This window comes from Miscanthus floridulus, chromosome 3, assembly GCF_019320115.1.
Source record: "Miscanthus floridulus cultivar M001 chromosome 3, ASM1932011v1, whole genome shotgun sequence".
In the NCBI taxonomy this organism is placed as follows: Eukaryota; Viridiplantae; Streptophyta; class Magnoliopsida; order Poales; family Poaceae; genus Miscanthus; species Miscanthus floridulus.
This window is the reverse complement of record NC_089582.1, coordinates 19,898,360-19,910,595: the sequence shown is the minus strand read 5'-3', so window position 1 is coordinate 19,910,595 and position 12,236 is coordinate 19,898,360. Positions and strand designations below refer to the sequence as shown.

At 45.3% G+C, this 12,236-nt stretch overlaps 2 protein-coding genes across 2 annotated transcripts; both read left to right on the top strand.

Moving 5' to 3' along the window:
- The first annotated feature begins 649 nt into the window (after nucleotides 1-649).
- Nucleotides 650-2,290, top strand: LOC136545148 (cytochrome P450 84A1-like). The gene is made up of 2 exons (XM_066537177.1): nucleotides 650-1,588; nucleotides 1,667-2,290. The coding sequence occupies exons 1-2, from the start codon at nucleotides 650-652 to the stop codon at nucleotides 2,288-2,290; spliced, it is 1,563 nt and encodes a 520-aa protein (XP_066393274.1).
- A 5,266-nt stretch (nucleotides 2,291-7,556) lies between these two features.
- Nucleotides 7,557-10,316, top strand: LOC136545147 (uncharacterized). Its single transcript, XM_066537175.1, has 4 exons — nucleotides 7,557-8,535; nucleotides 8,603-8,815; nucleotides 9,014-9,391; nucleotides 9,464-10,316. The coding sequence occupies exons 1-4, from the start codon at nucleotides 7,630-7,632 to the stop codon at nucleotides 10,157-10,159; spliced, it is 2,193 nt and encodes a 730-aa protein (XP_066393272.1). The 5' UTR covers nucleotides 7,557-7,629; the 3' UTR covers nucleotides 10,160-10,316.
- The last annotated feature ends 1,920 nt before the right edge of the window (nucleotides 10,317-12,236 follow it).

Genomic DNA, 12,236 nt, shown 5'->3' with positions numbered 1-12,236 from the left:
TCCAGATAAGTGTTCATATTTGTTCGGTCGAATGGACGGTCGAATAAATATCCGTACCATTTTCATCCATACTCGCAGCAGCCAGGTGGATCTCGCCCGCGTGCGGATCACGGCTGGTCAGAGGTCCTCGGCGTGCTTTCGTCAACTAGGGAACGAGATGAGAAAGGAGCAGTTTGGCGCTGAAGATTGGAGCCATCCTTGCTCCCTCCCACCGCAAAGGATGGAGGCCATCTACTCCAGGCGAAAATTTCTTCTCGGAGCACGAGCCGGGGTCGTCCTCTCGTGAGACGACGGCCTCCCTGTCTCTTGGCTCCACCGGGGTTCTTTCGGCATAACTGGTGGCATACAGACGGCACGAACAGATGCGTTGTACATGCCCTCATGCACTTGCTGATAAAATTGATGGAACTAATTAGAGCCGTTTTATGTTACCAAAGCTATTGTACATATTATTTGCGTGCACATCCAAATAATGGGGGTTGGTGGGAGGAATCTACGTGTTTTCGCGTGATGTGATTCCTTTTATAAACACATCCATGCACGCTCCATGCATGTGTGTACTGGAAACATTCCAAATACTACTACTTCATTTCTTGCATCAAAATCAATGCAAGAACAAGTGCAACGTCTCAGCACTTTCGTCTTCTCCATGGCGTGCTCTCATGCTCAGGTTTATTATTATCTCCTCCTCATTGGCATTGCTGCTGCTTTTGTCGCGGTGATGTCGTTCTTTCTTGGGTATTCTGGTCGGCGACTGCGGTGTCGAGGTCGTGGATTTCCGCCGGGGCCTCCGGGGTTGCCCGTCATCGGCAACCTGTTGGCCATGGACCAGTTCACCCACCGCGGCCTGGCCAAGCTGGCCAAGGTTCACGGAGGCTTCTTCCACCTCCCCATCGGCTTCGCCAACGTCTTCGTGGTATCCTCCCCGGAGACTGCCCGAGAGATCCTGCAGGAGCAGGCCAGCGTGTTCTCGCACCGCCCCGTGACCGCCGCCATGGCGTACGTCTCGTACGACCTCGCCGACATGGCGTTCGCGCGGTACGGGCCGTTCTGGCGCCAGATGCGCAAGCTCTGCGTCGTCAAGCTCTTCAGCCGCGGGCGCGACCAGTCGTGGCGCACCGTGCGCGCCGAGGTGGACGGCCTCGTCAGGTCGCTGGCGGAGCAGGAGGAGGGAGCCGTCGCCAGCGTCGGCGAGCTCGCCTTCAAGTTCGCCACCAACACGACGCTCCGGGCCGCGTTCGGGGCCCGGAGCCAGGACGACGAGGCGGAGTTCGTCGCCATCATCCGGGAGCTCTCCCAGACATTCCTGGCCTTCAACGTCGCCGACTTCATCCCGTTCGTCGGCTTCCTCGACCTCAACGGCATCAACAGGAGGACGAGAGGGGCGAGGCATGCCCTGGACGTGTTCATCGACCGCATCATTGACGAGCACGTCGCCAGGTGGGGGAACGGCGACGTGTCCGCAGCAGACATGGTGGACGACATGATCGCCTACCTCGCCGAGACGCCGGGGAGAGACACGAGGGAGGACGGCGTCGAGCTCAAGGATCTCCGGCTCACCAGAGAAAACATCAAAGGATTAATCATGGTGAGTGTTAGATCAGAGTATTATTACTTAATTTGTCAGCCGCGTGTTCCATTCCGTCATCGGCTACATGGCATGCAGGACATCATGTTCGGCGGTACAGAGACCATCGCGGCGACGCTCGAGTGGGGCATGGTGGAGCTGCTCCGGAGCCCCGGCGAGCTGGAGCGCGCGCAGGACGAGCTTGCCCGTGTCGTGGGTCTCCACCGGAAGGTGGACGAGAGCGACGTCGACAAGCTGCCCTACCTCCGGTGCATCTGCAAGGAGGTGCTCCGCCTGCACCCGCCGCTGCCGCTGCTCCTCCGCGAGTGCCTCCAGGACTGCGCCGTGGGCGGGCACGTCGTCCCGCGCAACTCCCGCGTCTGGATCAACATCTGGGCCATGGGCCGCGACGAGAGGCACTGGGAGGACGCCGACGAGTTCCGCCCCTCGAGGTTCGCCGGCGACCTCAGCAGCGGCGCCGGCGACGACGACTTCTGGTACCTACCGTTCGGGCACGGGCGGCGGTCGTGCCCCGGGATGCAGCTTGGGACGTACGCGCTGGAGCTTGGCCTGGCCAACCTGCTGCACTGCTTCCGCTGGTCGCTGCCGGATGGGGTGGCGCCGAGTGACCTGGACGTCGGTGACGTTTTTGGTCTGACGGCGCCCAGGGCGCAACGCCTGTTGGCGGTGCCGTGGCCACGCCTCTCTTGCCCTTTGTTCTGAAATAGAGCGAGAGCAGAGCATATATATACATACATACAGGAAGCGTATCGTATCGTGTGGCATGGCAGAAATTCAGAATAATCACGAGGGGACACGTTAAATGATTATGTATGGACACGTGACATGAATCCACAGTGGATACTCATGGATGCCTCGTGGGGATAGTCCTCGATCATCTAATTTTTTTCCCCATGCAGATAGATGCTTGCAAGCAAATGTGTAGAACGTAGCACAATTGCTCCTCTCATTCATCACCTGCCATTTTTTTTATGGTCTGCTAATGTGTTCTGTAATAATAATATAATAACTTTTATGACATCAACTAAGTATCATTAGATTCTTCATGAATCATATTTTGATGGTATACATATTTGATGTTATAGATCTTTGATATTCTCTCTATAATTTTGGTCAAATTTGAAGTGTTTTGACTCTTCAAAAAGTTAGAATGACTTATGATTCGGAACGGATGAAGTAATAAGGGCACTCCCAATGCTACAAATCATGTATAGTTTCTATGCATGTAGACACTACATATAGAAACTACGTTTAAATGTATAGTTTCTATGGAATAATTTTTGTCCAATCACACATCTTCTCTCTCCCACATCTACCTATCATATCTCTTCATGTCTTGGTTCTCATGTACATATGGTTTCTTATTAAAAAACCATTTCAACCTCTCTCCTTAATAAATCACTTACAACATTAACAAAATACTTAGGTGACAGAATAATTAATGTACATAGAAACTATCATAGTTTATGTATTGTGAGTGTCCTAACAACTCGTGTTCTCAGATTGTGCATGATGGGTGTATTTTTGTAACGTTGGTCAGACCCACGGCAGGCATGCCGAATCCCGCCAGACTTCGTCCCGCGCCATGTTCCCGTATAGCAGCGTTGTGAATCGAGCTTCGGCTTAACCTTTGTTCTGCATCCGCTACTCCAGAATGGGCAAACTACAAGGTTTTCGAACTCACCACTGCCAAAATTACGTCCACTAAAGAATTAATAATCGGTATTTATAGGGTGGCCTATCGCTTCTGCTTTTCGAACCGGTGGTAATTATATGCTATTATTGTCGGATCAAAGTTTTAATCGGTAGTGATCTGATGTCATCTTCAGGAGCATTCCGCCTTCCGTGCAGCGGTGCAAGATGGTTTTCAGGAAGAAAGTGTCATCCACGTATCGATTAATGGCTAGAAGTTTATGTGTAATCCTTTTTATTTTCTTTTGTGACTTTTTTGTTTTTGAACATTATGTTTTGATCCTCTTTTATTTAATAAAATTCCTGTAGGGGGCAACCCCTCAGTCTGTTCTCCTAAAAAAACGGTTGATATCTATGAGTATCATTGCCGGATTGTCACATGATATCAAGTGTCACTATCAGTTTAAAGCATGACCCGGCTGTGGTATCATGAGTATCACTGCTGAGTTAAAACATAACCCGACATAGACATTTATGGTACTAGAAGCATACCCTGTGCGTTGTCGCGGAATTTTTCTTAAAATAAAGCTGTTATATACATAACATTACTATATGGTATTTTGTATACTGTGTATATATATGAATTTGACTTGCATGTTATTTAATTGTATCAGATCCGGTAAAAAATCGGTAAGCTAATAGAAGAAAAAATAATATAATATTTGATTACGTTGTAGAGGAATATATGATGTACAAATAGCATATGTACTAGATGACTTGCATGTTAATAGATTAAAGATTAAAAGTATTCCACGTGGTAGAGATGACGTCGATATTTTTTTTGTAATTAATAAGAGATAACATGGACTTAATAAAAAAATGATGTGGACACCTTACATGAAGAGAAAAATCATCCAGTGGGATTTAGCTTTATAAGAATACTTAGTGAAAAATGATGTGGACACATGAAGAGAAAAATAATCTGTTGGGTTTGGCTTTATAAGAGTATATAGATCACCGCCGGTTTAGGTTTTAACCTGACAATGATATACTCAAGATATCACTATCGGACCAATACCACACCTAGCAATGAAAAACGATCATTAGCGATTCTAGCACAACTGGTAGGGATGCTCAAGCAGCGATTGCCTCTTCTAGCATCGTGCCCAGAGAAATAGGAAAAAAAATTCTACTTACCTCCCTCAGCTAATGATCTAGTACATAGCTAAATTTTATATTGACAGGTACAGGGTACCTCGAGTATTTTGGTACTCCCTAGGTAAGGCTATCTCCAACAACAACACCTAAAATATAAGACACATTCGTCATTTGGGTGGCGCTACAAGCAAAAGGTTCAATACCTATTCGACATCTTCTCCAACAACAAGTCCCAAAAGAGAATCCTTTCTGCAAATGGGCCAGGAGAGAGGATGCCTATATTTGGGTTGTGCCTCTCAAGCAATCCAAAATAGGTCTCCCGTATAGGTACTCTATTGGAGGCTGATTTTAGATCTCTTGCTACCCATTTTGGGTTTGGATGTCCATATGGGTTCTTAGAGACAGTCTACTAGGGGCGTGGTTTTGACTTCCTATACCCATGCTTTATATCCGTGCATTGAGATAAGGGTCTAAATTTTTCATAAAAATAAATTTCTTGTGGGTAGCATAAATTACAAAAGGTCTACACATACAGCTTATTATATCCATACAAAGATATCAATCAACAACAACAAAAAATAATCAATGGTATCTATGCAAAAAATATTCAGACAAACAATTCGTTCTATCAGCTCCAACCTCCAACGAAAATCCGGTGATATAAAATCTGTCATGCGAACAGTAGCAGGCTAGCATCACTATACAAAATAACATGCTTCAAAATGCAAGCTAAAGCTATAGATTTACATGTAAACCATCTCAGAAATATACAAAAAACACAAATGGTTATTTAACATATTGTGTCATATCTAAGGATGGTAAATATGACTTCTTTTTTTATTTATTTTTTGCTTTTTAGCAACAAAAATAAATAATTTTTTATGCACAGCCAAGGTGGAAGGGCTGAAAAATATTTGCCTGTCCTAAAAGAAGTCCAAGTCCGATACTCTGGTCTTCATTTAACTTGGCCCAAATAAACTGTTCCTGGACAGGCCCGTGAGATAGCAAACGAACAGTTCGGAATAATCCAGGCCTGGCCTCCTAGCAGGCTAGTATCTATATTCTGCCAATCTTATTGGGCCGATCTGGGTATTGAATTTCAGACCACAAAGAACGTTCGTAGTAAAAGTTTGTGCTCAAACTTTACTTGCTCAAAAAAAAAAAGCGTAAAGTGCTCAATTTAGTTTGCTTGTTGTTGATGCAAAAGTGGATCTGCAAACACAAAGGGCTAATACCCGAATCGATATCCAAAGCGTGCCAGTCGATTTGACCTATTAATCGACAAGGATGAAGATACGAGCACTTTGGTCCTGACAACAGCGATATGCCCGGAAGTCACGGTCAAGAGGTACTCACGCGGAACTCGAGAATCGCCGAAGGTCGCACTGAAGCAATGCAACTCGCCGAATCAATGAGAACTCGTAAAAAGGAAAAATATGCAAATTGACGAAGTCGCCGAAAAGTAAGTAGATGCAAATAGGAGTAAAAATTGGTTTTGATATTGATTGATATATATTACATTGCCCCTCAATCTATATTTATACCCTGATCTAAAGAGACATAACCAAATACGACTAGGACACCAAGTCCATATCTAAGGAAACACGTGACTCTTACATGAATCATACTCTAACAAATATAGAAAAGGAAATCAACTCCTATCTATTTCCCTGTCCGCCTCAATTACGATGGAATTCTCACCGACCTCCTTTCCATCGGCATACTTCCTGTTTCATCGGCAGTAGTTTTCAAGCCTTCCTTCATCGGCATCGACAATAACATCTCCAACCTTATCGGCAACGCCCGAGTCTAAATCAACCTTTCCATCGATCACCACCATTCATCGGCAACCATCTTTACAAGCTGATTTTCATCGGCTGTCAGCGTATACAGTAACTTTCCTCCTGCCGATTAGCCCACTCTGATCATTTTGACACGTGCAAAAAACGGTGTCAACACATGCCCCCCAATTTCGGAGTATAAAACCATTAATGCTCCGAAATTTACTCCAGATAACGTTTGCCTTCGCCCAATTACCGTAACTCATCCTCCAAGCCAAAACTTGATCTGTTATCAAATCTAATCAAATCTAGTCCTGATTCACGCACCTCAGTAAATATCGCACAATTTCCAACCACTCTTGCCCTGATTATGGTTAAGATACCGAAACAATAATCCATCGGCAAGATCCTAACATAATAATGCCGCCATTTTCAGAATTAAAATATCCTGTACCGAGATCTCTTCCAAGTCATGATTACTTGCCATCAAATCATCTGTACAATCCCTTGATTATCGTGCGAACAGTTACCATATCCATCTGAACCACCTCGACCCACATGCGCGCGGCATAGAGATAAGTCCAGAATACCCCTACTCCAAGCGGCTTATAAATAGATTTCTCCGGAACGCTCGTCTTCTACCCTCAGACTCCAATCTTTGGCATTCTCTCTTTCCGGCGGCGACTCCGACGAACAACTGCGCGACCTCAACCAACAAGAACTTTTCTCCAGCGTCAACCTCGAGTCTCCAGCTCGTGCCCCCATCTACCTCAAGATAATGGCAATCAACTTCGACGTCCCTGCGGTTCGTTCCACTTCCGTTACTTTTTACCTCGATTCCTCTGGTCTTTGCGAGTTCATACAGTTGGTAATTTTTTCTCTTTTTCTTTGTTCTTCGGATCCTCTAAACTTAGGAACTTCGCAACAAATTAGTTATTCCAACCGATCAGCCGCATTTCCAATGCCTAGGACCAATGGGCAACCCAGATCCAACTGATCTGATTAATGCAGAGGTTAACAGAATCCCTTTTAGAGCCCAAAATTTCTCTCTGAATTTATGGAAAGATACATTCCGATCTTGGCCCAAAACCACCAAAGGGTGGAAAGATTGGTACTTGAGGGTCAACAGGTCGATGCAAGTACACTGGGCAGAACGGAAGCTAGACCAATGCATTAGGCTATCCATTGCCGATATGCAAAAGAACGAGTCAATGATGATTGCAGCTGCTTACTTCTGGTCAGACACAACAAACACTTTTATGTTTGGACATGGCCCAGCTACTCCCACACTTGCCGATGTCTACATGCTCACTGGCTTGGACATTTCAACTAGCCGATGAAGGCTCCATCTATGGCAGAAAATCTGAATATAGGGTGAATACCCGCAACATCGGCGGTTGGACGGGATATATTCAAGAATGCCAGAGGACCGGGACAGTTAACCAGAGGGAACATGCCACATTCTTGAATATGTGGTTAGAAAAATTTATCTTCTGTGGTCGATCAGTAGGACCAACCAACGCCTTCCTCCCCGCGGCTGAACTCTTGGCCAATGGTGTAAGGTTCCCTCTTGGCCGATACCTTCTGAGCTCCACTTATCATCTTCTTCATCAAGTGTCTCAGAAACTTTTGCTTGGCGAACCCATCGGCAACTTAGGAGGCCCGTGGTGGTTTATCAACATGTGGCTGAATGCCCATATGCACAAACGTTTGCAATGGGACTTCTTTGCCCAACAATTCCCACGAGAAATTGCTGAAGACCACGTGCTTGGGGATGAGGAATCGGCAACACGCTCACCCCTCAATTTTGGTGAAGCCATAATTGTCCTCCCTGGAACAGAGGCCAATGAAGACCAGATCGGCAGATTCTTCCAAAGCTTCTACAATGGTCTTTCTCGTGATCATAGGGCCTGGGTACCTTATATTGACGAAGAAAACAGATTCCCCCTTCTTTTCAACTTTGCCGATGACACTCTGAATCAGGATAATGAACTCATGATGGCCATCATTACTCCCAGGGCAATCCCAGTAAACACATTCGGTAGCGGGAAAAACACCAATATCACGTATGAATTTTACAATCCATCGGCAGTATCCCGTCAATTGGCTTTTGGGCAACTGCCAATCAAACTTTGTTTTGCCGATGTGATCAAACCCAGAGAAACAATCACCTGCGGAACAGATTGGAGCAGGGTAGTGCGACTCTCCCCCGATGCCGATACTACAGATGTCGATATATCCATCTGGACGCCAGCATCTTTCATCACCGAATCATATAAGCAATGGTGGCGAGAGTGGAGGGAACAACTGTTTGCAACATCTGCTCACACATATCGGCACATGATCGACCCTGAATACGCCATTCCCGATGACGCAGTAAGTTTCTTTTAACTCCCTTCTGCTTTTTCCTTTCATATATCGGTAACTAACTTTCTCGTGACAGGTTAACAACCCAGCACCATCTATGAGCAAAAGTGGGAAACCCTTCGATCTTCGGCCTGTTTCCCCGATATCACCGATCGGCTACAACGCCCCCACCTTAGCTGCTTTGACTCACCAGAAGACCCGTGCCAAGACCATCACCTCCAAGTCCAAATTGGCTACAGCTAGGGCCACTCCATTGGCTGCTGCTACAACCCTGATCAAGGCATTCAAGGTAACAACCCTGTTTATTTCTACTCATGCCGATCACAAACTGTATTAACATTAATCATCAGGGTGTAAGAGCCGCTGCTGGATCGTCATCGGCAATTCCTCCGACATCAAGCACCACTACCTCTGACAAACCTTCAGAGGTATTCCTTTGATTTTACATTTTATCTGTTAAATATCATACCTTACACTTGTTTTGCAGCAACAAATGGGTACATCGGCAAGCGTACCAGATGTTCAAGCTCCACAACCAACAAGTGCCGATGCCCCCCAGCCAACCGTTGCTGAGGCCCAAGCAAAGCGCAAAGCCTTAACAGATGCCGAGGCACAGCCAAAACGACAGAAGTCCATGCCGATCCCCACATCTGCCCCAATGTCTGCAAGCCGGCCAGAATCAGTCGATGCAACTGAGCAAGCAGTTAATCCTCCTGTACAGGACATACCATCGGTCATCATACCCCAAGGGCCAACCACCGATGAGGCCACAGAGGATATCCCATCGGCAAGCTCAGCCGATCCTCCACACGGCATACTCCAGGCTGCTTCCTCCAGCCAAGTACAGGAAATTGCCTTGAAACAGGTAAGCCGATTGACCTAGTCGATTTATAATATTCATACTTATCCTTAACTGACCTCTTTTTCTTTTTCTCAGGAACAAGACTCCCCAAACAGCCTATTTTCCTTTGCCATTGACGTTTCTGACGATGATGGAGAGGAAACAAGTTCTTCCCTTGCACTGGGAACAATATCGGCAGAAATTAAGTCCAAGTTGGAAGCTCTCCTGGACTTGTTACAGCAGGATACCGCCCAACTGGTAGATGACTCGGACCCCGCAAAGGCAATTTTCAAAACAATCCGTGGCCAGGTCCCTGCCGATGTTGAAGAAGCACTCTTCCCAGCAGCCCATTTAGAAAGCCGCCAACTGCAATATCAACGGGCTGCTCAACGCATTGCCGATAGAGCAGCTCAGGCTCAACTCAAAGAAGAGATGCTACAACTGAAACAGATTGCCGATGAGAAGCACAAGGGCATCGGCAACTTGCAGACTTCGGGCGCTGAACTTAAGCAGAAAATCTTAGATTTATCGGCAAAGAGGATGGCTCTATTGGCTGAATTGAAAGAAGTCGAGGCAGCCTTAACTCATGCCCAACAAGAAGAAAGCCAGCTACCCGATGCCATCAAGGCCCTTCAGCAAGAAAGAGACATCCAGGCTCGCAAAGCCTTGGCCATGAAGAAAAAACTCAAGCCTGTGGAGGGTGCTGCCGATGAAGACATCAAAGAAATGAAGGAAGCCGACCAGATTCGCCTGCGTGCGATATTGGCTATCCAATCCTTGTTAAACTTGTAAATCTTGTCTATTGCATCGGCACTTTATGAGACATTGACATCCTTGTATAATTTTAGCCGATAGGACTGTTATCGGCACTTATACTTTTATGCATCCATCCAGATACTAGGGTAATATTTCTTTAAATATTTTCCATTTAATGCTCTGGGAAACACAACCCCTTCGAGGGTTTCTAGAATATATGCGTTACCAGGAACAGACTGATTTATCCGATATGGACCTTCCCAATTAGGAGACCACTTTCCAAACTTTGAACTTTTAGTCCCAATCGGTAAAATCAATTTCCAGACCAGATCTCCATCGGCAAACTCCTTTACCTTCACCTTCTTGTCATACCATCTGGCTACTCTTTTCTTATTTTCTTCGATGCTAACTAAAGCCCTTAACCGATGACCCGCCACATCTTCCAACTCATCCTTCATAAGAGTATCATAATCATCGGCTGTCAGCTGATTTTGAGAACGTATTCGCCTAGAGCCAGTTTTAATTTCCCAAGGCAATACTGCGTCGTGTCCATATACTAACTGATAAGGCGTTACTTTGGTTGTACCATGACATGACATCCGATATGACCACAAGGCTTCATTTAATACTGTATGCCACCTCTTAGGATTTTCTTTAATTTTGCGCTTAATGAGTTTGATGATCCCTTTGTTAGAAGCCTCAGCCTGACCATTAGCTTGAGCATAATATGGAGAAGAATTTAAAACTTTAATTCCCATACCTACAGCAAACTCATCAAATTCTCCCGATGTAAACATAGTACCCTGATCGGTAGTGATAGTTTGAGGAATACCAAATCGGTAAACAATATGCTCTTTCACAAAATCGATCATATTAGCCGATGTCACCTTTTTTAAAGGAATTGCCTCAACCCATTTTGTGAAATAATCGGTAGCAACCAGAATAAATTTATGTCCTTTGCTCGATGGCGGATAAATCTGACCGATGAGATCGATAGCCCATCCCCGGAACGGCCAAGGTTTAATTATAGGGTTCATAGCCGATGCAGGCGCTCTTTGAATATTACCAAACTTTTGACACCCCTGACATCCTTTAAAATATTTAAAACAATCTTCAAGAATAGTCGGCCAATAGTATCCATTCCTTCTGATCATCCACTTCATCTTGAAAGCCGATTGATGCGCTCCACACACTCCTTCATGAATTTCACCCATCAAACTTTTCGATTCATCACTGCTAACACATCTGAGTAAAACTCCATCTATAGTTCGATAATATAATTCATCATCGAGGAGCACATACTTGGTAGCTTGGAACCTTATACGTCTTTCAACCTTTTTATATGGATCCTTTAAATAATCGACAATCTCCTTTCTCCAGTCATCGGTATCGACTGCCGATGTTAGCACTTCCTGAATAGGCTGATACCCTGAAGCATGCTGAGCTAGTCGATTAGCCTCCTCATTATGCAGTCGAGAAATATGTTCAAGACGAAAATCTCTAAACCCTTTCAACAATTGCAAACATCTTTCATAATACGAAATTAAAACTTCACTTCGGCATTCATAAATCCCAGCCAATTGATTTATAACTAGCATAGAATCACCAAAGATTTCAACAGCATCGGCACGTATCTCCTTCAGCAATTCTAACCCTTTTATCAAGGCTTGGTATTCAGCCTGATTGTTTGTCGATGTAGCAACAATCGGCAATGAAAACTCATACTTCCTTCCTTGAGGTGAAATCAACACAATGCCGATACCTGCTCCTTCACCACATGTGGACCCATCGAAGAAAAGTGTCCAAGGAGCAACCTCCAGAGAGTCCACTGTATTACAATGCTGAGTGACAAAATCAGCCATAACTTGCCCCTTAACTGCCTTAGTCGATTCGTAACGTAGTTCAAATTCTGATAATGCTAAAATCCACTTGCCGATTCTACCACTTAATATCGGCATCGACAGCATATACTTGACTACGTCGTCTTTGCATATGACCGTACATTCGGCAGATAACAAATAATGTCTTAATTTGACACAAGAAAAGTATAAACACAGACATAATTTTTCGATGGCCGAATACCTTGTCTCAGCATCCACTAATCTTCTGCTCA

Coding starts and splice junctions, on each gene's coding strand:
- LOC136545148 (XM_066537177.1), top strand. CDS start 650: ATGGCGTGCTCTCATGCTCAGGTTTATTATTATCTCCTCCTCATTGGC. Junction 1,589..1,666: donor ACATCAAAGGATTAATCATG/GTGAGTGTTAGA, acceptor CATGGCATGCAG/GACATCATGTTCGGCGGTAC.
- LOC136545147 (XM_066537175.1), top strand. CDS start 7,630: ATGTGGTTAGAAAAATTTATCTTCTGTGGTCGATCAGTAGGACCAACC. Junction 8,536..8,602: donor ACGCCATTCCCGATGACGCA/GTAAGTTTCTTT, acceptor TTCTCGTGACAG/GTTAACAACCCAGCACCATC. Junction 8,816..9,013: donor CCCTGATCAAGGCATTCAAG/GTAACAACCCTG, acceptor CTTGTTTTGCAG/CAACAAATGGGTACATCGGC.